Genomic DNA, 25,246 nt, shown 5'->3' on the forward strand with positions numbered 1-25,246 from the left:
TAGAAGTCAAACGGAATCCGTTCGGAAAGTCAGTTCGAGTTCCAAAATGTTCAAAAACCAAACTGTGGCTTCTGATTGGCTGCAAGAAGCTCCTGCAGCCAATCAGAAGCCACTGAAGCCCTGTCAAATGTTCGGGTTCCAAAAGAACATTCACAAACTGGAACAATCACTTCCGGGTTTGCGGTGTTCGGGAACCAAAACGTCTGTGTTCCAGGGCTTTTGGAATCCAAGGTATGACTGTTCTTAGAAAGTCATAGCTTACAGAGGATGGTCCAAATACATTTGGAAGGCTTCTTCTCTGCAGACAAGTCCCCAGTGTGTGGACAAAGTGGGGGCAGGTGCAGCAGAAAATGCAGTGGTGAGAATGTGGCTTCTTGTTGTTGTTGTTGTTGTTTAAATTTGTATACTGCCCTATACCTGCAGGTCTCAGGATGGCTCACAGGATGTGAGTACCCTCTTTCCATGATGGAACAGGGCTTACATCTTATATTCAATATGCAGATTTAATGTGTCTGGCTTTTTAAAGTAGCCCTGGAGTGGGAGGTGATCTGGACTTTATGGGGCGGGCAGCTAAACCTTCCCCTGCACTTCAGTCCCAGTGAAATCACCCACCAAGCTTTGGTCTGTAGGAGGGGAGCTGTCAATGGTGTCAATGTCAGCTTCTCATTCAGATCAAAGAGCAGCTTGGGTGGAATGTTTTTCATTGGGGCCATGGTACTGGATGAACGGATTAACACTCCTGAGCTGTTGTTCCCCAGCTGATGCTATCCTCAGTGGATGCTACTCAAGAATCCTCCAGACACAATAAATACGCTCATACATGAAGAGTAATGTGTAGCTCAGCCCTTATTTGCCTCAGGAGATGTTAAGTAAAAAATACTTTTGAGTTTCTCTTAAAAAGAAGTTGTGTGCCTTTTTGTGGTATTGTTGTTTTTGCTGTTATTTCAACATTTTCTAATGCTAAGTTGTAAGGGGCTCTAAGACTTGTAGAGTCATCACTAGGATGCCATGTTCCGACAGTTACTTTGAGGCAAAATGCCTCATGACATCCTACTTAATTTACGACAACAGTATCATGGGCAAAAATTAACGGGGCATTTGCTTAAGAGTTGATACACTTACTTAAACTCCTTAGTTTTGTCCAAATAGCTTTCATTTAAGAAAATATTTTTCCCCTCACCTTGTTCTACTTAACCTCTCATGAGGTGTTTCAGATTCTGCTGTCTCCCTATATAGAAGCAGGATCGACATATTCACACTAGCCAAGACCTATGACTGCACATTCACTTTGGGTTACCACAGCAACTTGTCGGAAATAAAGTTCTTTCTTCTTTTTGTTTTGCTTCCTCCCTTGAAGAGCGCGAGAGGGACCACCATGTATAGGAACAAAAGCTTCCCTGGAACAAAAAGAACCATGTTATGTTGTTCTTACGCCACAAAGGGCCACATCAATCCTTCTTTCTTGAAATACACTGAATATTCCCCAAAGCTAATAACTCATACAGAAGAGAAGTCTTGTCTGTCAGGGATGTGTGAAAGCCTTTGCCACAAGCCACTCTGAGAAGTGGGTGGGCCTCTGCCACATATTTCAGTTTGTTGGAATGAATGTCGTCACAAACCATAGGTAGCACTAATCATCGCTTGCAAACCTGCCTCAAACCAAGGTTGCTTATTTTGGCTTGTAGCTAAGCTGATCACAACTCATGGCTTGCCTATTTGGACACAACACCTAACTGTGGTTATGTTTCTATAATTATGGCCTGTCATTACATCTCAACAGAGCCAATGTCAGCTTGGGCAACTGAATTTGCTGTTGACTTTGGCTTACTTCTATATCTACCGACCATAGCTTAGTTTTAACTAGGCTTGCACCATAATGCTGATTTCCCTGACAGCAATAAAAAAAAAACTACATTATATAGCACATTTCATGAATTTTATTTATGACAGATGGATTCTTCCAGCGCACTCATGGTGACTGTCATCCCAGTCTGGGGTAGTGATAAGAATCCTGTGAAATAGTGTAAGTTGAGAATTAGTGGATTGCTCAGTGAGTTCTTGGCTGGATAGAGATTGGATCTCACTATAGAACCCGGGTCTGAAACTCCATTACAACACATTGACTCTTAAAGAACATGTTTGATGCTGTATTGTGTTTTTAATATTCGGTTGGAAGCTGCCCAGAGTGGCTGGGTAAACCCAGCCAGAGAGGCGGGGTATACATAATAAAATATTAAAATATTATTATATAACATCATATGTGTGATCTCTGCAATCCTTACAACATTCCTGTATGGTAGACTGGCGTTATCACCCTCATATTGTGAGAGTAGGGGAATATGAGGCTGATGAAATCTGTGGTGTGGTTAGGTAGCTTTAGACTTTGGCTGCAATGGTCTTGCACTGTTTGCATTGGTGATGGTTGGTGCCCATTAGGGTTGGTGGGGCAGAAGATAAGGAGGTCAAAGGTAGGTAAAGTCAGAGCCAATGACAGGCAGAGCCAACTAATTCTAGTTTTGCCCCCATCCTTCACCCTACTGAGCACCCTTATACAAGAGCAACACTGAGGAAGAGGAGCAAGCTGAAAGCCAATGATACCTTCTGAACTTATAAGAAGCGAGATAAAGGAAGGCTAGCTGAGGACCAACTAAGGTCGATGGGGCAGTGACCCCATTCACCCTAATAGTCCAGTCCCTGCTGCTTTGGATGGAACATGTATTACTGCACTTATTTCAAAATTTGGCAAGCCAGTTCTGCATCCTTGGGGTGGGTGCTGCTCATTCTGCTGAATAGGGCCTGGACCTCTAACCCAAAATTCCTTTCCCGGTGGCATGAATGGATGGAAAATCAGCTTGTCTAAGAGCACAGTTACCCATGATGGTGGCGGATCGATGTCTTCATAAAGAGGCTGCCACCTCTACATCAACGAAGCAACTAAATCTGAGTGTCCAAACATGCTGAACTGTTTATACAGTTAGCTACTTTAAAATGGCAAGAGATCTGTTTTCAAGCGAAGAAATAAATGAAAACGGGAAAACAGCAGCAAGAGAACACTGTTCTTCTCCCTCTCACATCCACACCCACTCCTCAAGGTGTCTTCTCCCTTTCAGACTAATTTCCCACCCAGTGAATTTGTGCCGGACTTTGTGCAGCTCAGACCGTTAGCCATTCTGCAACGCCATGTGGGCAAGTGTTGTGGGCAATGAAAGCATATAATCAAGTATACACAGAGTGAAACAGACACGAATAATTCATTTCATGTGATGATGTCTTGTGTACATGGTTCCCTCCCTCTAATAAATATGTGATCTGTGCAGGTAACTTGGCATACGTGAATTGATCCAATGAGTTCCAGCTGGATCCAAGCTTATTCAGAAGTAATTCCTAATTAATTCCATGGAATTTATACCCAGATGTATGTCATTTCCAACAAAATGGTGGTGGCCAACATTTGCAGAGAAACTGCTTGTGCAACGGTAGTATAACACAGAAACCACAATCCAACATGTCCACAGCTCTCTCCTTACAATGCACAGAGTCAGTGCAAACTGACTTAGAGGCACCATAGAAAAGAGTTTCTGCTCCTAGAAGCACCATTCAACAGGGTTTTCTTTGCTAGATTCTGGAACATTATATGGCACTTCAAATAAATTCAGAAACAGCTGCAGTGTTTTTGTTTTTTAAGTGTGTGAAAAGGGATTTGATTTTTTTCTGACTCATCTGCTTTGCGACAGTCAATCTTCAGAAATTCATCCTGTTTGTCTGAAAAGTGCTTCGTAGTGACATAATTACTCAGAGTTATGTAATTTGCAAAGAAACACCAGTGCTTTTGTAACTTCACAGTGCATTAAAAAGCCAAGCGGCGATGTGATGTGCAGCATGTTTTATGGCTAAAAGTGATATAATTGTATCCAGATGCAACAATTTGGTTGCACAGAGGGATTGCTTATACAAACCTAGAATTAAAACCAAGGGGCACAATTCACCACCCATTGAAATAAAATGCAAAACTTCCTTTGAATAAGAGGGGTGTAAATTGCTGCTATGATGTCGCTATAATTGGGTGGCTTTTTTGTTTGTTGGGAGAATTTTAACTCCTCATTCTTTCAGACAAAAGGGTGGAGGCAAGAAACCCAACAAAATACATTGTTTCACCACAGAGGGTTGTATTCAATGTAACAGCAAGACTAAGGTTCCACCAGCACAAGGATTTTTCCTTGCATGACAGAGACTTCTCTCCCTCCTCTTCCTGCTGCACCCTCTATTTTTTTTTTAAAAAATATTTATTGAAGTTTCCATTAAAACACAAAAATACACAAACATACACGAACAAAATACAAGTATAATTTCAATCCTTTTTTCTCTTAAACCTTATTTCCTCGACCTCCTCACACCTCCCCCTTCTGTATTATGATTTCATTACTCTCCGCTCAACAAGTTCTTATCTTATTTCTCACCCTTAATTTAATAATTTTGTTAAGTCATGGTATTATTTTCCTTTTCTTCTTTCCTTCATTCCTCAATTTATTTTTAAGACCTTATATCTATTTAATTTAAAAACCCCAATTTTAATTTAATCTTAAACCTTTTTCCTAAAGTCGGCCCAAATTTCCCTTCCACGATTTTTCCACAGTCCATAAAAGTTACAAAAAAGAAATAAACACATAAACAAGATCTAAACAGATTATATCACCCTTCGGATTCCCAAATCCCACCCTCCCTTTCCCGGTTTTGATCCCCAAACCAGTGTCCATAAATGCGTCCATTTCTCAGCCTGGATCCCAAACACCTGAGGCTTTTAAACCTCTCTCAGTTTCTCTCTGCCGGTCTTTTTGACAGTCCTTTGTTTTCAACACCAACTCTCGAAGAAGCTCTGTCCCAATAATGTCCATTTTAGTTCCGAGCAGGCCTCTGTATTTAAGAATGGAGCTCAAATTTTGTTTCTTATATCTTTTAAATCTATATGCCCCCAAAGCTCCAATTTCCATCTCAGTCAAATTTATGCTACCAGGCCTCTGGTCCAGCTTTGTCTTCTGCAACATTGTGGCTTCATCTTTAATTTCCAGCAAGTCCTCATATGTCTCTTGGGATTTTTCAAACTTTGTTTCCCCAGCTGCAGCAGTTTCTGTTTCAATTTCAAGGGCTATTGGTTCAGAAACGAAAACTTGTGTCAAATCTCTTCCTGTTCCCACAAGATTGTTTACTGTGTCATTCAGTGCTGTTGCCCTTGTTGTTAAGATGTTGCTCTGGTCCTGGAACTTTCCCAGGAGATAAAAAGTCCTATTCAGCTCAGCGAGTATTTTTCCACTTGCAGCCATTTCTTGCAGTATTCCAAAACTCCCCTCTAGGGGGATTCTGCTTACTTAGTGTCTTTATAATTTCAATCCAATAAACCAAAATGTAACTTATTTTCCTTTGTGCCCAACAATTTATATCCAAATTTTAAAAAAAATCAAGCCAGCAGAATCACCGAAAGCAACGTTTCCTTTTATTTCCCAGCTTTGACAGCTAGTTTGACAGCTGTCAAAGTCCGTATCTTTCCAGCAGGCTCTTTCACAGATCGCACCCGGGTCCCGGGGGGTTGCACTTTAATTTAAACCAATTCTTATCCTCCAGCAAAATCAAATATACTGTCCAATCGCGAAGATAATAATTTTTCTTCCAAAAAAACAAATATGTTTCTCCCAACTTTAGTTGGCTGGTCCTTGCTTTAGACTATCTACAAGGCGGGGGGGGGGTGTACTTCCTTTTTACACTTCCCCCGATCGTGCCAAATTTTAAAAACAAATTTCCCTTTTAAGTCCAATTTCCGTATTACTCACGGGTTGTTGCTTTTAGTCCGAATATTGAAGGAAAAAGTCAGCGCTCTCCATCCATGGCATGCGGCTTCGCTCAGCAGGGGAAGCAGAAGACTCTCAGCACCGCGCCGCTCCCCGCCCCCGTTCCGCAGCCTTTAAAAAGGCTACTTTGCGGGTCGGGGGGCGTTAATGGTGCCCACCGAGTCACCACGTCCACAGGCATCCACACCTGTGGTTTTTAAGGGTCTCCGCGTCACCGGCGCGGCAGAACCCGATCCCTACTGAGCCGATTCCCTCCGGAGATCGGAGGGAATCCGCCATTAGATGTTGGCGCTAACCCGGAAGTCTCCCTGCTGCACCCTCTAAATCTGTTCTGGGTTTCCCCCCCAAACCCCGAGAGCAGATTTGGCAATGGCACAACATACACATTGGGGGAGGGGGGAGGAGAAGGTGGAAACCCCTTTGATAGCACAAAGGTTTGTTGAATGCAGAAGTATTTTATAACAACATACAGTGGTACCTCAGGTTACATAGACTTCAGGTTACAGACTCCGCTAACCCAGAAATAGTGCTTCAGGTTAAGAACTTTGCTTCAGGATAAGAACAGAAATCGTGCTGCGGCGGCGTGGCAGCAGCAGGAGGCCCCATTAGCTAAAGTGGTGCTTCAGGTTAAGAACAGTTTCAGGTTAAGAACGGACCTCCGGAACGAATTAAGTACTTAACCTGAGGTACCACTGTACAGGATGCTTATGCATTTTGGATAACCTAGTGTGAACACAGATTAAAAAACCGCTCTGGAAATGCAGGGAGTGAGAATACAGCCTAAGTATGGCTTCACGTCCAGCAAAAACACACCACTTCCTTCCCACCCACCCTCTTCCAAGGCGAAACCGCCTCACTTCTCTTTTTCCTCCCACTTTTCGGGAGTTATAACTGCTCTCAATATATAACCTTTCTGTTGCTCCTTCAGCACTGTCCTCACCCCAGGCTTTTCACACCGTGCCCTCATCCAGCCAGCCTTCCCTCGAGAGGGTGACTCTTTGCAGCCATTGCCTCCCACATCACTTTTTCCACAACACAAATATTCCTACTTTGCCTCTATCTGAAACTATGTGCGGAGGGGGTGGGTAGGAGGGGTGGGGTGGCAGACAGCTGCACTTAATGAGACAGCTCCCTTAGGCCCCTTTGCCTGAGGCGGAGGTGGGGAAGCTTTCACTCCCTTGATTAATCATGTCTTTGGGGGGTCAACGGGAGGCAAGGAGGAGGAAATGTATCATCCCTCCTCAGCCTGTCTGTGAAATCATGCAGATTTCTACTCAAGGCTGCACTCCTGTGAACATGCAGCAGCAGCGGACAGCAGTAGAGGCTTCTCTGCTGAGTACTGAGAGCTGCACACCTGTACTGTTCACATATTTCAATTGCAGGTGGGTGCTGGTTTTTATTTTATTTTTTGATGCTTCAAGCCAAGCTTCTTATTTAGTGAAAGCCCTGTGGGGCTCTCCTCAAGTTCTTGTTTCTGTTTTCTGTCATGCATAGGAGCCAACTTCTGGAGGCCGAGGTCATTCAAATGGTGTGCGCCATGTCATGTGATCAATCATTTGGGGCGGGGCTTCCCTGCTGCCCCAATTACGTTATTCAAGTTGGCTCCCCTGCTATCGTGCAAGGAGCTGTACCTCAGTGAGGAACAGGGGTAAGGATGAGTGAACCCATTAATGTAATTCAAGGCCTATCCAAGACATTTTAGAGGAAAATTTAGAAGGACATTTAGAGGAGTATTCAATTGACCTAAGTGATATGGGCCAAGATGGTGCAGTTTGTGTTCATTTCATTAAGCCGCATGCTCAGCTACATTCGGAAACTTCAGCTGGTGCAGAATTCATAGGTCTTGTTGCTCACCGGAGCAAAACGGTTTGAGCATTTTACACCGATCCTGCTCTGACTGCACTGGCTACCAATTAGTTTCTGCCAAGTCAAAGTGCTGGTTTTGACCTATAAATCCTTAAATGGCTCAGGACCACAACGCCTCAAGGACCGCCTCTTTCCATATGAACCTACCTGGACCTTGAGTTCATCTTCTGAGGCCCTCCTTCATGTGTCTCCTCCAGAGGGTGGCAACATGAGAACGGGCCTTCTCTGCAGTGGCTCCCTGTCTGTGGAATGCTCTCCCCAGGGAAGTTCGCCTGGCCCCTTCATTATACACCTTTAGGCACCAGCCAAAAATGTTATTTTTAACCAGGCCTTTGGCTGATGCGATTGACATCCTATGACCTTTTAAAATGTGTGTTTTTTGGGGGTGGGCCTTTTGGGTTGTTGTTTTTATTTTTATTAGGTATTTTGTGGTTTTATATCTTGATTTTATTCTGTGAACCGCCCTGAGACCCCCGGGTATAGGGCGGTATATAAATTCAATGAATCATAATCATCATCCTGGATTCTGGCCCCTGGGTTAAATCCACCAACTGCCACATTGCCCTTAATGGCAACTTCAGGCCCACCGCCTATAATGGCCTGCCTCTGTTGCTGTGACCCCCATGGACACATGGTTCAGAGCTAGGAATTATGTGCTCCTCCTCCTCTAGGGACGTGGGTGGCACTGTGGGTTAAACCACAGAGCCTAGGACTTGCTGATCAGAAGGTCAGCGGTTCAAATCCCCACGACGGGGTGAGCTCCCGTTGCTCGGTCCCAGCTCCTGCCCACCCAGCAGTTCGAAAGCACGTCAAAATGCAAGTAGATAAATAGGTACCACTCTGGCGGGAAGGTGAACGGCGCTTCCATGCGCTGCTCTGGTTTGCCAGAAGTGGCTTAGTCATACTGGCCTCTACTGGCTGTACACCGGCTCCCTTGGCGAATAAAGCGAGATGAGCGCCGCAACCCCACAGTCGGCCACGACTGGACCTAACGGTCAGGGGTCCCTTTACCTTTACCTCCTCCTCTGCTGAAGCTCCACCCCAGCAAAGGAAGAAAAAGACTTTGCTGGCATAAGAGTGCAAAAGCGTTAAGATCATTTAAATGTGCGCTTGTGGAAATTGATGGAATAACATGTTGACCAAATAGGGCAAGCCCCACATCAGCATCTCTGGGGCAGCCACTAGGCCCCCACCATTATGGCGGAGTGCCTTTTACAGCTTGCTTCCTGGCAAGCGGTGGCTGCCTGGGTCTAGCTGCCATTTCCAAGGAGTACTGTGGGAAATATGAATGGTGACTGGACCCAGCTGTCCAAATAAGCCCACCGTGACCGGGATCCGCGGGTGGAAGCGGGATCCACCGCCAGCGGGCGCTTTGGAATGAGGTCCTCAAACCTACAGCCGGCTCTGGAACAGGATTTCTATTATGCAGCTTCTTAAAACAATCGGAGACGCCTTTTGTGTGCGGCTGCTGTTTTGTTTTCAGGCTGTCGCTGCTGGAAAGGATTGTCGTAGGAAGTGCTGGAAGAGTATCTCTCTTTTTTCCCTTGCTCTCTGGACAGATCTGCCCCGCCCTTTCCAGCTGTTGCGAAGGCGGGGAGAGAGAGAGAGAAGAGTTTGGACTCTCTCTCTCTTTCCGGAACAGTCCCCAGTAGGGTAGGGCGAGCGCGCAAAGCTGCACCACGCTCGGCTTTTTCGACGCCCGCGCATACTCAGGACTGCGTGGAAACAAACACGCGCGTGGAAGCCGCAAACTCGCCGCTTGTTCGACGGGCAAACCTGCTCTGCTCCGGAGAGGGAAAACAATCACTGAACTTATCTTCGCCAAAACCAGCTGCGGTTTGTTTGCAAGGAAAACCTCTTGGGGGGAAATGAACCCTCCTCCTTGCCATTCTATTCTTCCCCAGGACTAGAAACTTAGGGATGGCCGCGATGGAGGAAAACGCAAGCAAGGAATGCGCTCCTTTTCGTCGCCGCTTCCGATCCCACCCGCCCTTCATTAACCTGTCTCCGTTTCCCAGTTACGTTAAATACTAATAATAATACGCCACTGTTTTCTACCGATGTCCGACCAATAGCTGATCCGCGCAGCAGCCGCAGGAAGGGACTCTCGGGGAGTGGGCTGCCTGTCTCCCAGTTTCCTTCCACGTGTTGCATTGGGGCAATCGGAAGCCACCTTTGGCGCGCCCAGCCAACCGCCCTTTCGCGTGCGTGTTTTGCAACAAGCTCTTTGCCCCGCCAGCGAAGTATTTCGGATTCTTCGGAAGCTCAGATTGCAAAAAAAAGGAGAGAGAAAAAGGGAAGAGTTTTTAACGCGCGCGCACAGCACGTACTAAGGCGCTCCTCCGTGGCGTTGGTTGGGCCGTCGTTGGATCCTCGCCGTTGCTTCAAATAGTGTCCCCAAAGCGAAAAGGGGCCGGTTGGCTCGAGGGCAACTCTCCGGGCGCGATCCCGCGCTGGTGGACACGCAGGGAGGCAAGTCGAAGCGAGGAGGAGCCGGAGGAGGAGGGCGGAGACCTCCCCCTTTCCCGGGCCAAGAGCGCAGAGGAGGCGCCGGGCCGCTTTACGCGCAGCTCCGAAGGGAGCGCGCCTGGCCGAAAGCGACGCCGCCTAGTCCTACGATGGCGGGTTCCCGTCCTCTCCGCTGAATCGGCGCGCCTGGGAGGACGGAGGCGGTCCGCTCCCGTCCAGTCCCCGGCCGGCGGAGGGGTTATGCGCCTCGGGCAGCGGCGGGATGGCCTCGGCCGTGTTTGAGGGCACCTCTCTGGTGAACATGTTCGTGCGCGGCTGCTGGGTCAACGGCATCCGGAGGCTCATCATCAACCGGCGAGGCGACGAGGAGGAGTTCTTCGAGATCCGCACCGAGTGGTCGGACAGGAACGTGCTCTACTTGCACCGCAGCTACTCGGATCTGGGCCGCCTCTTCAAGCGCCTGCTCGACTCCTTCCCCGAGGATCGCCCCGAGCTGTCACAGTCCCCCTTGCTCCAAGGTTGGCACGGGTTTCCCCGCTCTCCCTCTCCCCCCCTTCTATCCCTCGCCCTCGTTTCGCTTTGCGCTCCTTGCCGCGTCTCCGTTAACTCGGAAGGGAGTTGAGCTAAAATCAGAGCGGAGCTTCCTTCCTCGGAATTGGGGAGACGTGGGGAGGGTCCTCTTCCTCTCGTTCCCCTTTCAATCCTTTGCTGGTGGGTTTCACTACGAGCATGTGCAGAGTGCCTTTCTAGCTGCAGGGCAGGATTACAGCCAGGACTACGCCCTAGGGCCCGAGTTCGATTTTCCAGCCGGAACATAGGAAGGGAAATAAGGAAGAGTGGGATGGGTGGGAATCCAATAGCCAGGCTTAATTGGAGGCGAGGGTCCTCGAGCTTGGCTGCAAGGACTGCTTCGACTCCACGACTTAAGTCCTGGGATGTATAGAATGCTTTGTACAGAGTGCCTCTGAGCATGTGCAAAAGTAACTGCTGATCATGAAATAAAAAAATTCCTTCCAGTAGCACCTTAGAGACCAACTAAGTTAATTATTGGTATGAGCTTTCGTGTGCATGCACACTTCGTAACTGCTGGTAATGACGGTGTGAACCCAGATTGCGTACTGTCTTTGGCCCTTTAATCCTGTGGACTCTCATCATGCGTATAACACTAGGGGTGCGATTGCTAGAATTCACTCCTAAAACTGCTGTAGCTCTGATAGCTGCTGTATGAGGAACTGCATTTATCTAGACCTGTCTGCTCTGCTGGCACTTTGGCATGCTTTTAGATGACACTCGTGCGGAATAAGAAGCAGACGAGGACACTGATTGGTAATTTTGTGCAGGAGTTTAGTGAGCAAACCCTCCCCCTGCCATGTCAATCACCCACCTTGATTGCTGATAGCCTTTTCGACTCTCAGTGCTGATCTCTGGCCCTGTGTACGCTTTTGAGTGTTGGGTTGTGCTGATTCAGCAAATGGCATCAAACGTGTGCAAACAGTCTTTGGACATGCTGATAAGTGAGTCAGGTACTAGCCTGAGATGAAGGTATCTTGCCCAGTGATCTGTGCCAGAGGCAGGAGGCTAATTTGCAGAGCATCCTATATCTTGGGAAGTGTAGGAGGGCTGATTGGTCCATTCTAGTCTAGTCTTTCAGATTTCTAAACCTTCCGGTCTTAAAAGACTCCAGGCAGGTGATTGGCTTGGCACCGATATTAAAAAGTATAGGTAGCATAGCAACCTAAGAAATGCCCCATTTCCACTCAGCATATCTTAGTTATCTCAGGTGGCCTAGTCTCAGAGTGGGGTCTATGGAGCATTGGCCCTTCACGTTCAGGGCTGAATGACTCTTCCAAATAATCAGGAAGGAACAGCCCCACAGGAAGTTGTGAGGCAGTTTTGACAAGTGACAATTATACAGAGTTATGCATTTCCTGACTGCAATCCAGAAGTAATAACTATGTTGGCAAGTTTTGCATTTGGTTTTGAAATGGCTCTCTCCTTGCAAATGTGTGGTAAATAATGGACAACAAACCCATGCACCCCTGATTTTGGATTGTATCGAATGCTATTCTTACCCAGAGTTGATCCACTGAATTTAATGAACATTAAACTTAGGCCCATGAATCACAGTAGGTCTACTCTGAGTAAAACTATCATACAGCTCAGTTAGTAGCGCATGAGACTCTTAATCTCAGGACTGTGGATTTGAAAATTCCTTCACTGCAGGGGGTTGGGCGAGATGACCCTTGTGGTCCTTTCCAACTCTATAATTCTATGATCTATGAACTAAGAACCCATCTTTTTAAATTGTACATTCATAATTTCTGCTCATGATTGTATTAGGACGGTTATATGGAGTTAATGTCGTTTGTGCCTGCAAAAGTTCTGGTGTGGACATACTGCTTCTTTTCCGAATGGTGCACGTTTTGTAGTGTCCTACTGAAATCTCGTAGCTTTGTTATACCACAAATGTTCCGGGGTGGGAGGGGAGTGCAGTTTGGCACCACTTTTGCTGTGCTAGTGTGCAAGAGTGGCCCTTCAGATGGCAGTCACGCAGCAAAGGTGGGGATGAATCGCAGGACAACTAATTTTGATTTGTGAATGGGCTAATATAAATCTAATGCATAATTATTGTGTCCACGAGACGTTGCAGAACAAAACAAAAACAAAGCCAGTCAGGAGGGTCACCGTATCTGAGAGTCTAGCACAGCACTTTTAATTTGATGCCCAGTGTGGGCTTTCAACAAACTGCAGTATTTACAAACAAAAAAAATTGCATTTTTCATAATGGTTGATCAACACTTTCAATACATAAGCCACTTTTATCCTTGCAACAAGTCTGTGAGGTGTCACTGTTGTGACACAGCACCTTGATCCTCTGCTAATGACATCCCAAATGCAACAGGGTTACATTGTAAACTAAGGTGGCTTACAGCAGCTTCATTAATTGTGTTGAGGACTCTTTAAAGTGAAGGACAAAAGAAAACGAAGGAGAAAGGCAGGCTTAGGACTTAAGTGTGTGAATTATGGTATTAGCCATTTTTGCCCAATATAACTGATGGCATATGCATGTAATTACTATCCATAATGAAGTATATCTCCCCCCCCCCCCAGTACAGTAGAAAAAGTGGTTTTATGGCAATCTTATAGCCAATCTATGCACATAATAAACACTTACTGGAATTGTACCACTTTAGAATGCAAGGGAGCAGAGCATAATACTACTGCTACTACTACTACTACTACTACTACTACTACTAATAGTTTGTTTGCGCTCACCACGTTAAACAGCAGCAACTGAGTATGCAAAAAATTGGCACGCATGAAAAATGACACTAGCTTTTTGCTGACATTCTCACTTTTTATGCACTGGAAGTTTGGGATGTAGAAAAGGACTCCCATGTGTTTTATGAAATTCGCTCCCACTGCAAGCTTTCCTAGGCATGTGGGTTGTCTTTTTAGCATTGCTTTCTGTGATAAATAGCTGCTTGCCCATAACAGCAAACTCAGTAGTCCAAGGAGAATGTTTTGCTTTAGGTTTTTTTTTAATTGTTATTACTATTCTTGGCAATTGTTTTAGGGGAGTGAAAAAGGATAGGTGTGCCTTACATCTCAGTTCACGGCTGTGCGTGCACACCATACATTTAAAATACATTTTAAGCACATGCACCTCCCAAGAACCTGGGAGCTGTAGCTTATTAATGGTGCTGGGAATTGTAGCTCTGTGAAGTTCTACTCTAAAATGGTAGTGTGGTGTAGTGGTTAGAGTGTTGGACTAGGACCTGGTTGACCAGAGTTCAAATCACCCCTGCCTTCAACCATGAAGCTCACTGGGTGACCTTGTGCCTCTCAGTCTAACCCATGGGTAGGCAAACTAAGGCCTGGGGACTGGATCAGGCCCAATCTCCTTCTAAATCCGGCCCGCGGACAGTCCGGGAATAAGTGTGTTTATACATGAGTAGAATGTGTCCTTTTATTTAAAATGCATCTCTGGGTTATTTGTGTGCCCTGGTGTTTTTACATGAGTAGAATGTGTGCTTTTATTTAAAATGCATCTCTGGGTTATTGTGGGGTATAGGAATTTGTTCATTCCCCCCCCCCAATATTTCCAGCCCCCCCACAAGGTCTGAGGGACAGTGGACCGGCCCCCTGCTGAAAAATTTTGCTGACCTCTGGTCTAGCCTACCTCACAGGGTTGTTGTGGGAAGGGGAGAAGCATGAATTCCTTGGAGCAAAAGGTGGGGTAAAAGTGAAATAAATAAAAAGTTTTTCAGGAGAAGCAACAAGGGTCAGCTGGGGTGGGAAAATGCCGCAAAGTGAATGGGATTGGGTGTCCCCTGTGTGACACTGCATCAAGCCATATATATTATATATGCATGTGCCAGCTGGATGTCAAGAAGAAACGCTACAAAGTCACGTGGAAACACTGGGCAGACAGCAGGGGATCTGTTGTCACCGTTTGGCTCTGATTGCTGGGAAACTGAACTGGGCAATCAAACTCTATGTACACAGGCTGCACCTAGACGCTGCGGGAGACTTTGAGTACAATTGCAGGCAGGCAAGGAAAAGAGGGGCACAGAGAAGAGCCTGAATGGCTGCCTCTACTTCACCAAACTGCAAAACAAGGACTGATCTATTTGGACAGAGGAGTTCAGAGTCTGCTGAAGGTTTTACTGGATGCTGCAACTAGACTGGCAAAAGAAACGAAACTGGCAGTCTCACCCTGTGTGTCACCATCTTATAGAGAATTTCATATTTGTAGTAGTAGTAGCAGTAGCAGCAGCAGTAGTAATAATAATAATAATAATAATAATAATAATAATATATACCCTGTCCATCTGGCTGGGTTCCCCCAGCCACTCTGGGCGGCTTCCAACAGAATATTAAAATACAGTAATGCATCAAACATTAAAAGCTTCCCTAAACAGGGCTGCCTTCAGATGTCTTCTAAAAGTCTGGTAGTTGTTTTTCTCTTTAACATCTGGTGGGAGGGCATTCCACATGGAGGGTGCCACTACCGAGAAGGCCCTCTGCCTGGCTCCCTGTAACTTGGATTCTCGCAGTGAGGGAACTGCCTGAATGCCCTCGACACTGGACCTCAGTGTCTGGGCGGAACAATGGAGACACTCCTTCAGGTATACTGGACCAATATTTATGATGGCCATAAATATCCCATAAGCAGTGTTTGAAATTGGCCGGGTGCATTTTGCATCTGTCTTTCGACCGCTTGCAACCAAGTGAAGATGCCTCAGTGCCAGGGTAGCGTCTGACGTCTCCTCCATCTTGGAGGTGCATGTCTGAGGATCCTTGGATCTGGGCTGTTTTCACACACTAATACCCCATCCTGTAGAATCCTGTCCGTTATATTTTATAGGTACAGTCAGAATGAATTTCTGGAACCAACATGCCTTTTTCTGAGCAGCCTGAGCAGGCGCAGTCATCCTTAAGAGAAAGAGGTTGGAATCGGCCAATATGTATATGGACTGTCCCTGGATCATGGGACTTTTCTTCTTTAAGTTCTCAAAGCTCTGAACCTAGCTTAAGGTTGCCATCTGAACTAGCCAGATGTTCAACTGAGACTCAATCACAGTCAGTCCAGCATTCAAAGAAGAAGAAGAGTTTGGATTTGATATCCCAATTTATCACTACCCTAAGGAGTCTCAAAGTGGCTAACAATCTCCTTTCCCTTCCTCCCCCACAACAAACACTCTGTGAAGATGAGTGGGGCTGAGAGACTTCAGAGAAGTGTGACTAGCCCAAGGTCACCCAGCAGCTGCATGTGGAGGAGCAGAGACGCGAACCCGGTTCCCCAGATTACGAGACTACCGCTCTTAACTACTACACCACTCTGGCTCTTTAGAGCTGCCTTGCCCCCAAAGGGCAACTAGGCATTCCGTTTTGGCGACTGCAGCCTTGGTTTAAGGAGCCATTTGGCACCTAGCTGATATATCTGAGTTTCTAACACTGCCCATAAGCCTCTAGCAAAGCCTGCTGGGCAGCACTGTTTTGAGGCCAGGCTATGTATTTTTAGACACTTACCTGGAAACAACCCTGAGATGACTTTACACTCACATTCTAAGGCAGAGACGGGGCGCTTGTGCCCTTCCAGGTGTTGCTGGACTCCAGCTCCCATCAGCCGCAGTTAACATGGCCATTGGTCAGGGATTGATGGGAGTTGTGGTCCAGCAGCATCGAGTTAATTCCATCAAAACTCGCAAGCATATGATCCCAGGCAGGCCGCGATCACTCTCAGCTCCCCATGTTCCTGGAAGTCACCTTGCGCCGAGGCCACTGGGTGCAGCAAAGAGCCTTGTGCCTTAAATAATCAATACAGTGGTACCTCGGGTTAAGAACTTAATTCGTTCTGGAGGTCCGTTCTTAACATGAAACTGTTCTTAACCTGAGGTACCACTTTAGCTAATGGGGCCTCCTGCTGCCACTGCACGATTTCTGTTCTCATCCTGAAGCAAAGTTCTTAACCCGAGGTACTATTTCTGGGTTAGCGGAGTCTGTAACCTGAAGCGTCTGCAACCCGAGGTACCACTGTATAGAGAAATCAAGGGGTGTACATGGATGTATGAAGTGGCCGGCCCGGGTCACCCAGCCATAGGCGGCTAACCAGCCTACTGAGAAATTCTTCAGCCAGCCTTTTTGTTCCTTTTCAGCTCATGGGCCATAGAAGCTGTGGCATGCTCTGTCAGTGCCAGGCTGCATTTCCTTCAGTTCACTTCCCCATCTTTCCCTAGGTCTTTAAGCTAGTCAAGTTTCTTCACACTCTGCCTCTAATGTCAAGTTTCTTCACTCTCTGCCTCTAATGGAATCCTCCCCTAACCACCGCTACTGCTCCCACCCCCTCAAGTATTTGGACTATTTCATTCTGCTCTGCTTCTGCCACTTCAATCTTCACTGCATTGTTTTTTGGGCTGTTGTTTCCTTTTGTGATCTTGGAAATGTGAAGTTGTTTCCACATTGGTTTGTGCTTTGCTGGCAGCGGGAAGGAGGGAGGAATTTGGCTGATACTCACTGTCCTGAAGCGCCCCCTACAGACAGCTCTGGTGCACTGCTGCTGAAACCTGGAGACGAACCCAATCGGGTTTGTTTTTCTAAAATACTTTGCAAGCATTCTTGCTGTTCTGCCATTTGCACATCAGATTGTGGGTGTGTATTTGGTCTCCTTGGGGGGGAAAAGGTCTTATTAGCTAGCTTCCCAGTGAATTGCATGTGACTTCATACCATGTACTACCATCGAATAGTGCCGTAGGTCTATTCATTTTGCTTGTAAAAACCCCAGATTCAATCTCCAGGTAGAGCTCAGAAAAGATTCCTGTCTGATATACCCAAGACAGCTGCTGCTGGTCAGTATGGATCTGTGTTTCTAACATTAGGAACAGAGAACAGACGAAGTTTATTTTGCGATTCCTGTTGATAAGGCGAAATGAGGGTGTCGAGAGTTACAACAAACTTTAAAGAATACTTTGTGAGGTACCATCCATTTGCATAGCCCTTTGCTAGTAGCAATTTGTTCAATAAAGTATGCACGAAAAGCTATCTGTTCCTTGGGTTTATATAGCTTGTTTTGTATACTCTCCCAAATATTAATGAAAATTTGCAGGGCAAGAAGTTGTGTGGCTAACAGGCAAACATTCAAATCCTTATGGATTCATTTACAGCAAACTAATACGTTTGACGGGACGTAGGTGGTGCTGTGGGTTAAACCACAGAGCCTAGGACTTGCTGATCAGAAGGTCGGTGGTTCGAATCCCCACGACGGGGTGAGCTCCCGTTGCTCGGTCTCTGCTCCTGCCAACCTAGCAGTTTGTTTGCTCTAGAGTCATATTTTTCACAGACAGTGATGGATTCTCAGTTAAACATCTGGCTAGCTCAGATGACAACCTTGAGCTGGGTTTAGAACTTTGAGAACTTCATCCAGGGGCATATCACATCAGTGTTCAAAACTCTCATTGTTCTAGGCGCATTTTGCAACTGGGAATTTCATTAGTGCGAGCAGTTTCTCAGCTCTGGGCTCAGTACTGCTCCTAAGATTTCAGATTAAAACTGCTGAGTGGAAGGTAAGGAGGACCTTTTTCTGCCTCCCCACTTCCAGCTACTCTTTGAAGACTGGAGAAGAGACCCTCTTAAAAATATTAGGGGGGTGGGCAGGGGAAGGACTGGACCATGTGAAAAATGAATATAATATTTTAGCTGCAGTTCATTCATTTTCAGCTTTGTATTCTTGTTATTAAAAAGTTCCATTGTTGCGCCCATAACCTAGGTTTCAGGTGCCATTTAGCTCCTAGCTTTCATATCTCAGTTTCTAACACTGGTCCGCATATATATTGGCCTATTCCTACCAATAGGGCAGGACAGTGTGATGAGGTAAGTGAAGACCAGCGCTGTTCACTGCTGCTTCTCAGGCTGCACTGAAAAAGTACTTTGGTTCCAGAAATTCATTCCAAGTGTGCAGATAAATTATAACTGATAATCATCTACAGGATGGGGTATTAGTGTGTGGAAACAGTCCAGAACCAATGACCCCCAGATGGTGGAGTTGTCAGGCGCCATCCTGGCACCCAGGCATCTTCACTTGGTTCCCCAGTGGTTGATAGCCAGGTGCAAAATGCGCCTGGCTCCTGGCTAATTTCGAACACTGGGGATGGAGCAATGTCAGGCAGACCACTTAAAGAGAGCTGGTGGGTTGTTCAACTTGGTAGGAATCAAATCATGCAGGCCATTTTTAAAGAAGTTGTTTGTTTCCTATAGCGGCCTTATGTTGTTCATAATTACATTTTTATGCCACCTGTCCGAGGAACTCAAGGTGATGTACATCGTTCTACTCCTCAACAACCACTTTGTGAGTACGGTACATTGGGCTGAGACTTTCAGCTATACAGTGGTACCTCAGGTTAAGTACTTAATTCGTTCAAGAGGTCCATTCTTAACCTGAAACTGTTCTTAACCTGAAGCACCACTTTAGCTAATGGGGCCTCCCGCTGCCGTCGCGCCGCCAGAGCATGATTTCTGTTCTCATCCTGAAGCAAAGTTCTTAACTTGAAGCACTATTTCTGGGTTAGCGGAGTCTGTAACCTGAAGCAGATGTAACCTGAAGCAGATGTAACCTGAAGCGGATGTAACCTGAGGTACCACTGTTCAGGGGAACCTCGGTTTTTGAACGTAATCCGTTCCGGAAGACCATTTGACTTCTGAAATGTTCAAAAACTGAAAACTCAATACGGAATCCTCAATACAATAGAGAAATTCAAAACGGAAGCTGTGCGGCATGTTTGGCTTCTGAAAAGCGTTCGAAAACCAAAGCAGTTACTTCTGGGTTTTTGGCATTCGAAAGCCGAAACATTGGACTTCCGAGATGCTTGAAAACCGAGGTTCCACTGTATTAGTAAAATACAGTCCGTTATAACACTGTGACACCAGATGGTGCTGTAGAACTCTATGAATTTTTCCATTGTGAGGGGTTTTTCAGAGGTTTTTTTAATATACTAAATAATAATAATAATAATAATAAGAAGAAGAAGAAGAAGAAGAAGAAGAAGAAGTTTTATTTATACCCCACCCTCCCCCGCCAAGATCGGGCTCAGGGCAGCCAACACCAAGTATAAAAACAATTGATTAAAATACAACATAAAAACAAGATTAAAATCCAACATTAAAATACAGCCTCATTTCAGTAGAAACTCAAATAAAAAACTTTTTGGGGATGAAAACATCAAATCTTCACCAAGGCTGTGTAGATGCAGCCAGAGATTGTGAATGGCCCAGGGCTGAGCAGGGATTTGAACCCTGGATTCCAAGATCCTCCTACATCAAACTAGTTGGTTCAAATCATGATGTTTAGATAGTATTTAATAAGTTGTCTTGTTTGGCCTCTAAGGCACATTTGGAGAAGATTTTCCTCTTCAAAGAATTCTGGGCACTCTAATTTGTTAAGGGTTGCTGGGAGTTATAGCTCTGTAAGAGGTAAACTGTATTGTCCAGAATTATTTGAGGGAAAGGGTGTGTTTTGAATGTGCTTTAAATGTATAGTGTCTATGCAGCCTAGGTGCCCAAAAGTACAACTCCACTACCCTGGAATTTGAATTGTGACTTTTAGCCACTGCAGTTAAGGAGTCACAACACTACAGAGTACTACAGTGTTTTTCTGGATAGCTGAAGTTAGGGCTGCCATAAGTCCAGATTTTCCCGGACATTACCTGGATTTCAAAGGTGGAATTGATGGCTGAGAGGAATTTCCGAAAGGTGGTCCTGGAACTTAGACAAGTCAATCGAAACATCATGTATTTTTGGCATTCTTGTAAAAGAAATAAAAGCGCTCAACAATTTTGGGCTCTTCCATAGTGGTGAAGAGCATTTGTACATACAGTGGTACCTCGGATTACATACGTTTCAGGTTACAGACTCCGCTAACCCAGAAATAGTACCTCAGGTTAAGAACTTTGCTTCAGGATGAGAACAGAAATTGTGTTCCGGCAGCAGCAGGAGGCTCCATTAGCTAAAGTGGTGCTTCAGGTTAAGAACAGTTTCAGGTTAAGAACGGACCTCTGGAACGAATTAAGTACTTAACCCAAGGTACCACTGTATGCATTAGGCATGTACACTGTTCTACAGGTTTCTCCTTGTCTCCTGGCAGTCTGTAACTTTGTTGAAGCAAACCAAGCGCTTCCAAAGGCAGCGGCTGCAGTTGCTATGCTGTGGCAGTAAAGATAGCTTCACAATTGATGCCCCGCATCAGTTGTGACACATTTTATTGTCGGCAGTGTCAACAGTGCATTAACGGAGCCTGCTCAGAATCTTTGTCCGGCAAACAAAGGCTCTGGCTCTTTAATTATCTAGCTGAAAGTAAGTTTTTGGCTGCCTCATTCTCCTTTGCAAGCAGTTGTTGTTTTTAATATGGCATGGGCTGTACACCCTGGCAGTGCAGCTTGCCGAAAAAGGAGCCAGTTTGTATCTTTTGTTATGAATTACTTGCTTTTAAGTGCCCTGGTAAAAAGATCTTAATGATGTGCTGCCAATCATTTTGAATTTACAGTGGTACCTCGGGTTAAGAATTTAATTTGTTCTGGAGGTCTGTTCTTAACCGGAAACTATTCTTAACCTGAAGCACCACTTTAGCTAATGGGGCCTCCGACTGCCGCCACGCTGCCAGAGGCCAGAGCATGATTTCTGTTCTCATCCTGAAACAAAGTTCTTAACCCGAGGTATTATTTCTGGGTTAGCAGAGTCTGTAACCTGAAGCGTCTGTAATCTAAAGCGTTTGTAACCCAAGGTACCACTGTACTGCGAACAAGACAATGGTTTTTTTAGCTGATTTATGTTGTCACAGGGTTACTTGAATACATTGACTTTGTAACTAAGCCAGGCTTGCAAAACAAAGTCACAGAGGTTACTAGTCCTCCTCCTCCTTCTTTTTAAAGCTAGCTGTGTGCCCACTACAGTGGTACCTCGGGTTACAGACGCTTCAGGTTCAGGTTACAGACTCCGCTAACCCAGAAATAGTACCTCAGGTTAAGAACTTTGCTTCAGGATGAGAACAGAAATTGTGCGGCGGCAGCGGGAGGCCCCATTAGCTAAAGTGGTACGTCAGGTTAAGAACGGTGTCAGGTTAAGAACGGACCTCCGGAACAAATTAAGTTCTTAACCCGAGGTACCGCTGTATATGCTAGGCTTGAGTTTCCTGAAAAGGAAAAAAGAGAGACCAGATGTTTAGAAAGCTTCACCACAGAGTGGATACAATCTTTACTCACATTACTAGTCTGAGCTAAGCTATCAAAATCTGTGATGTGCAGTTTATTGTGAGCTCCTGAATTCTGCTCCAAATTTTGATGAAATTCAACTCCCAAAGATACAGCGGCATCAGGACTTGGCAGTCCGAGAGAGAGAGAGAAGTTATCTGTCTTCAGAGTGAAATATTCCTCTCCCCTGTCACATCCAGGGCTCCCCTAGATGACCTGTTTATGGGGCAGTAAATCCAGATTTGTTTGCACAAAGCTTACTTACTGGTTGGACTGTGTCCAATCTTTTTTGAGCATTTGCTCTGATTTGTTTGCCGGGAGGGGATAGGATAGCGAGCATTCATCCTGAACCCATTCTGATTTGTTTGTGTGGTTGGTTATGCACCTTCCTATTAAGCAATTGTTTAGTCTGTCCTTTTCACTGTGTTCCCCCATCACTTTCCTTGCTGTAAAAGGTCTGTTGTTGTTTTTTAAAGGGAATTTGTTGCAACAGAGTGCTATCATCCACTTTAATGCTGCAAAACTAAATTTCCAATATGCACTTGAATCCATCCTGCAAAACACCAACAGTCTAGAGGGGACCTTAGAGCAGTGTTAGAACCTCAGGTATATCAGCTAGGTGCCAAATGGTACCTTAAACCTAGGTTACGGTCATCACAGCGGAATGTTTATTCACTAGGGGGTTGGACTAAATGACCCTCAGGGTCTCTTCTATGATTCTGTGAGCTCACATACCGTACTTTCCAATGTATAACGCCCCCCCTTTTATAGGATGCACCCTATTTTGGAGGACTCCAAATTAAGAAAATGGGCCAGAGTTGAATGGGCCAAATGTTGAACTTTTGGGGGACCCCTGACCATTAGGTCCAGTCATGACCGACTCTGGGGTTGCGGCGCTCATCTCGCCTTATTGGCTGAGGGAGCCAGCGTACAGCTTCCAGATCATGTGGCCAGCATGACTAAGCCGCTTCTGACGAACCAGAGCAGCACACGGAAACGCCGTTTACCTTCCCACTGGAGCAGTACCTATTTATCTACTTGCACTTTGATGTGCTTTCAAACTGCTAGGTTGGAAGGAGCAGGGACCGAGCAATGGGAGCTCACCCCGTCGCGAGGATTCGAACCGCCGACCTTCTGATTGGCAAGTCCTGGGCTCTGTGGTTTAACCCACAGCACCACTTTTGGGGAGAGGATGGCTCAAAGTTGTTGAGCTTTTTGGGGATGAACCAGAGGATTGACCAGAGTTGAGCTAACCCATCACTAACCCGACGGTTACAATTGCTAGCGTGGTTTGCTAACAATCACCCGTGTTTGCAAAATGAGTCTGCCCGATCGCCAACAGCGGAAGGAAATCGCAAGCCCAATTGCTGCAGTGGCTGCAAATCCACAACCGCCCTTGCCACAGCAACCAATCACGCATCCATTTAATGCAGCATCAGCCAATACAAAGCAGCCTTTGACTCAGCCAACAATCACACACCAAATCACCAATGACAATCTGCAGCTCGCGGCTGCAACCAATCATTACCCACTACCCCTACCCACTACCCGTGTATAAGAGGAGCAGTGTATAAGGCGCCCCCAGTTTTGGGAGATTATTTTACAGTAAAAGAAACCTCATCTTATACATGGAAAACTACAGTACATTGCTTGACTGTAGCTTGCTTCTTACAGCAGTTCACTTGTTCCAATATGTAAGAAGCAGAAACACACAGAGAAGAAATGGAAATGCATTAACTATGGACTAAGGCAGAGGTCTTTAAACTGTGGTTGCCAAACTGCTGCCCAGAAATCTCCACGTAGTTGCAATTGGACCTCCATGGTTTCCCATGGTTAGGATTGCTCCCTTAGTATATAACTTTGCCCCAGCAAAGAGGAGTTGGAAGGGGACATAGTATGAGATTATAGTTGATGGAAGATGTGTAAATTTAGCACTTCCCTTTCTGTACACTGGACTGTTAAATTGGTGAGAAGTCATCTGACTTTCCAGTGAGTGCAGATAATACAGAAGTGGAGGAATTCTGTCCTGATTCTCCTGCTGGAGCAAACTACAGCTGTTTTGAGAATTTGGGTCCAAACACACATCCATAAAATGCAGCAGTTGAGCATCAAACTCCATTTGTGAATATTCATTCCTCATCTCTTGATGGAGCCGAATTAGAACTTAAACAAATATTCAGATCCCATTTATATAATGACCAACTGCTACAAATTTTCACTTGTGCATTCCAGTCAGGCAATGTAGAATGCTGTGCTTTATTCAGAATTCATTTCTTTGCTATTCCGTCACTCAAAATTAATTCAGTGAGCTGACACTGTGTCAACATACTCAGTTTCCTCTATGGAAATGACTCTTCCAATTAGAAAAGTTTTGGCACTCACCAGGGAGACAGAAGAAAGCCAGTGAAATTCTGGGTTTATGAAGTCCATGGTTAAATTGGCACGTGACCATTAAAACAATCTTACTGTCTGGACCAATTCTTCCTCCATCAAATTACCCTACCCATTAAGTTTCAGCCTTGACAGAAAATGTCCTAGTGTCTTTGACAGTGATGGGAAGTGGCTGCTATTGAAGTATGCAATTGCTGAGATACTTGGTTCGTAGAAATGCACCCTGAAATGGCTCTTTACAGACCTCCTACTGTGTGCAGTAAAAGGTAAAGGGACCCCTGACCATTAGGCCCAGTCGTGACCGACTCTGGGGTTGCGGCGCTCATCTCGCTTTATTGGCCAAGGGAGCCGGCGTACAGCTTCCGGGTCATGTGGCCAGCATGACTAAGCTGCTTCTGGAGAACCAGAGCAGCGCACGGAAACGCCATTTACCTTCCCGTTGGAGCAGTACCTATTTATCTACTTGCACTTTGACGTGCTTTCGAACTGCTAGGTTGGCAGGAGCAGGGACCGAGCAACGGGAGCTCACCCCGTCACGGGGATTCGAACCGCCGACCTTCTGATCAGCAAGTCCTAGGCTCTGTGGTTTAACCCACAGCGCCACTCGTAATCATGGTTAGCATTGTGTTATAAAGGAATAGTATGAAAACAGAAAGAGAGGCCTAAGTAAAAGTATAAAAATATACCTTTAATTGCTATAATTTATTCAGGAGTTTGTTTACATATCCAGCCATGAAAATATCATAGCAGCATTGACTGTGTGCAGTACGTAAATATAAACATGCATTCACATTGAATATATGGCAGTGAATCTGCAGGCCTTGCCTGTCTCCTGCAACAAGATCTCATGTGTCCCCATGCACAGAATACAAGTATCTACTTTTGTTTTCCAGTTCATAGTAGGATTCTGTGAGGTTCTGTGTGAACAGTGTACCTGTT

General features: G+C 45.6%; 1 protein-coding gene across 1 annotated transcript in view; it reads left to right on the forward strand.

The window, feature by feature from the left end:
* The first annotated feature begins 9,337 nt into the window (after nt 1–9,337).
* PXDC1 (PX domain containing 1) overlaps nt 9,338–25,246 on the forward strand; it is a 38,597-nt gene continuing 22,688 nt past the window's right edge. Inside the window, exon 1 of the mRNA XM_083747441.1 lies at nt 9,338–10,693. Within this exon, the coding sequence (XP_083603567.1) occupies nt 10,438–10,693 (256 nt within the window). The 5' untranslated portion in view covers nt 9,338–10,437. The remainder of the gene's footprint in view (nt 10,694–25,246) is intronic.

This window comes from Podarcis gaigeae, assembly GCF_964106915.1.
Source record: "Podarcis gaigeae genome assembly, chromosome: 7".
Lineage (NCBI taxonomy): Eukaryota > Metazoa > Chordata > Lepidosauria > Squamata > Lacertidae > Podarcis > Podarcis gaigeae.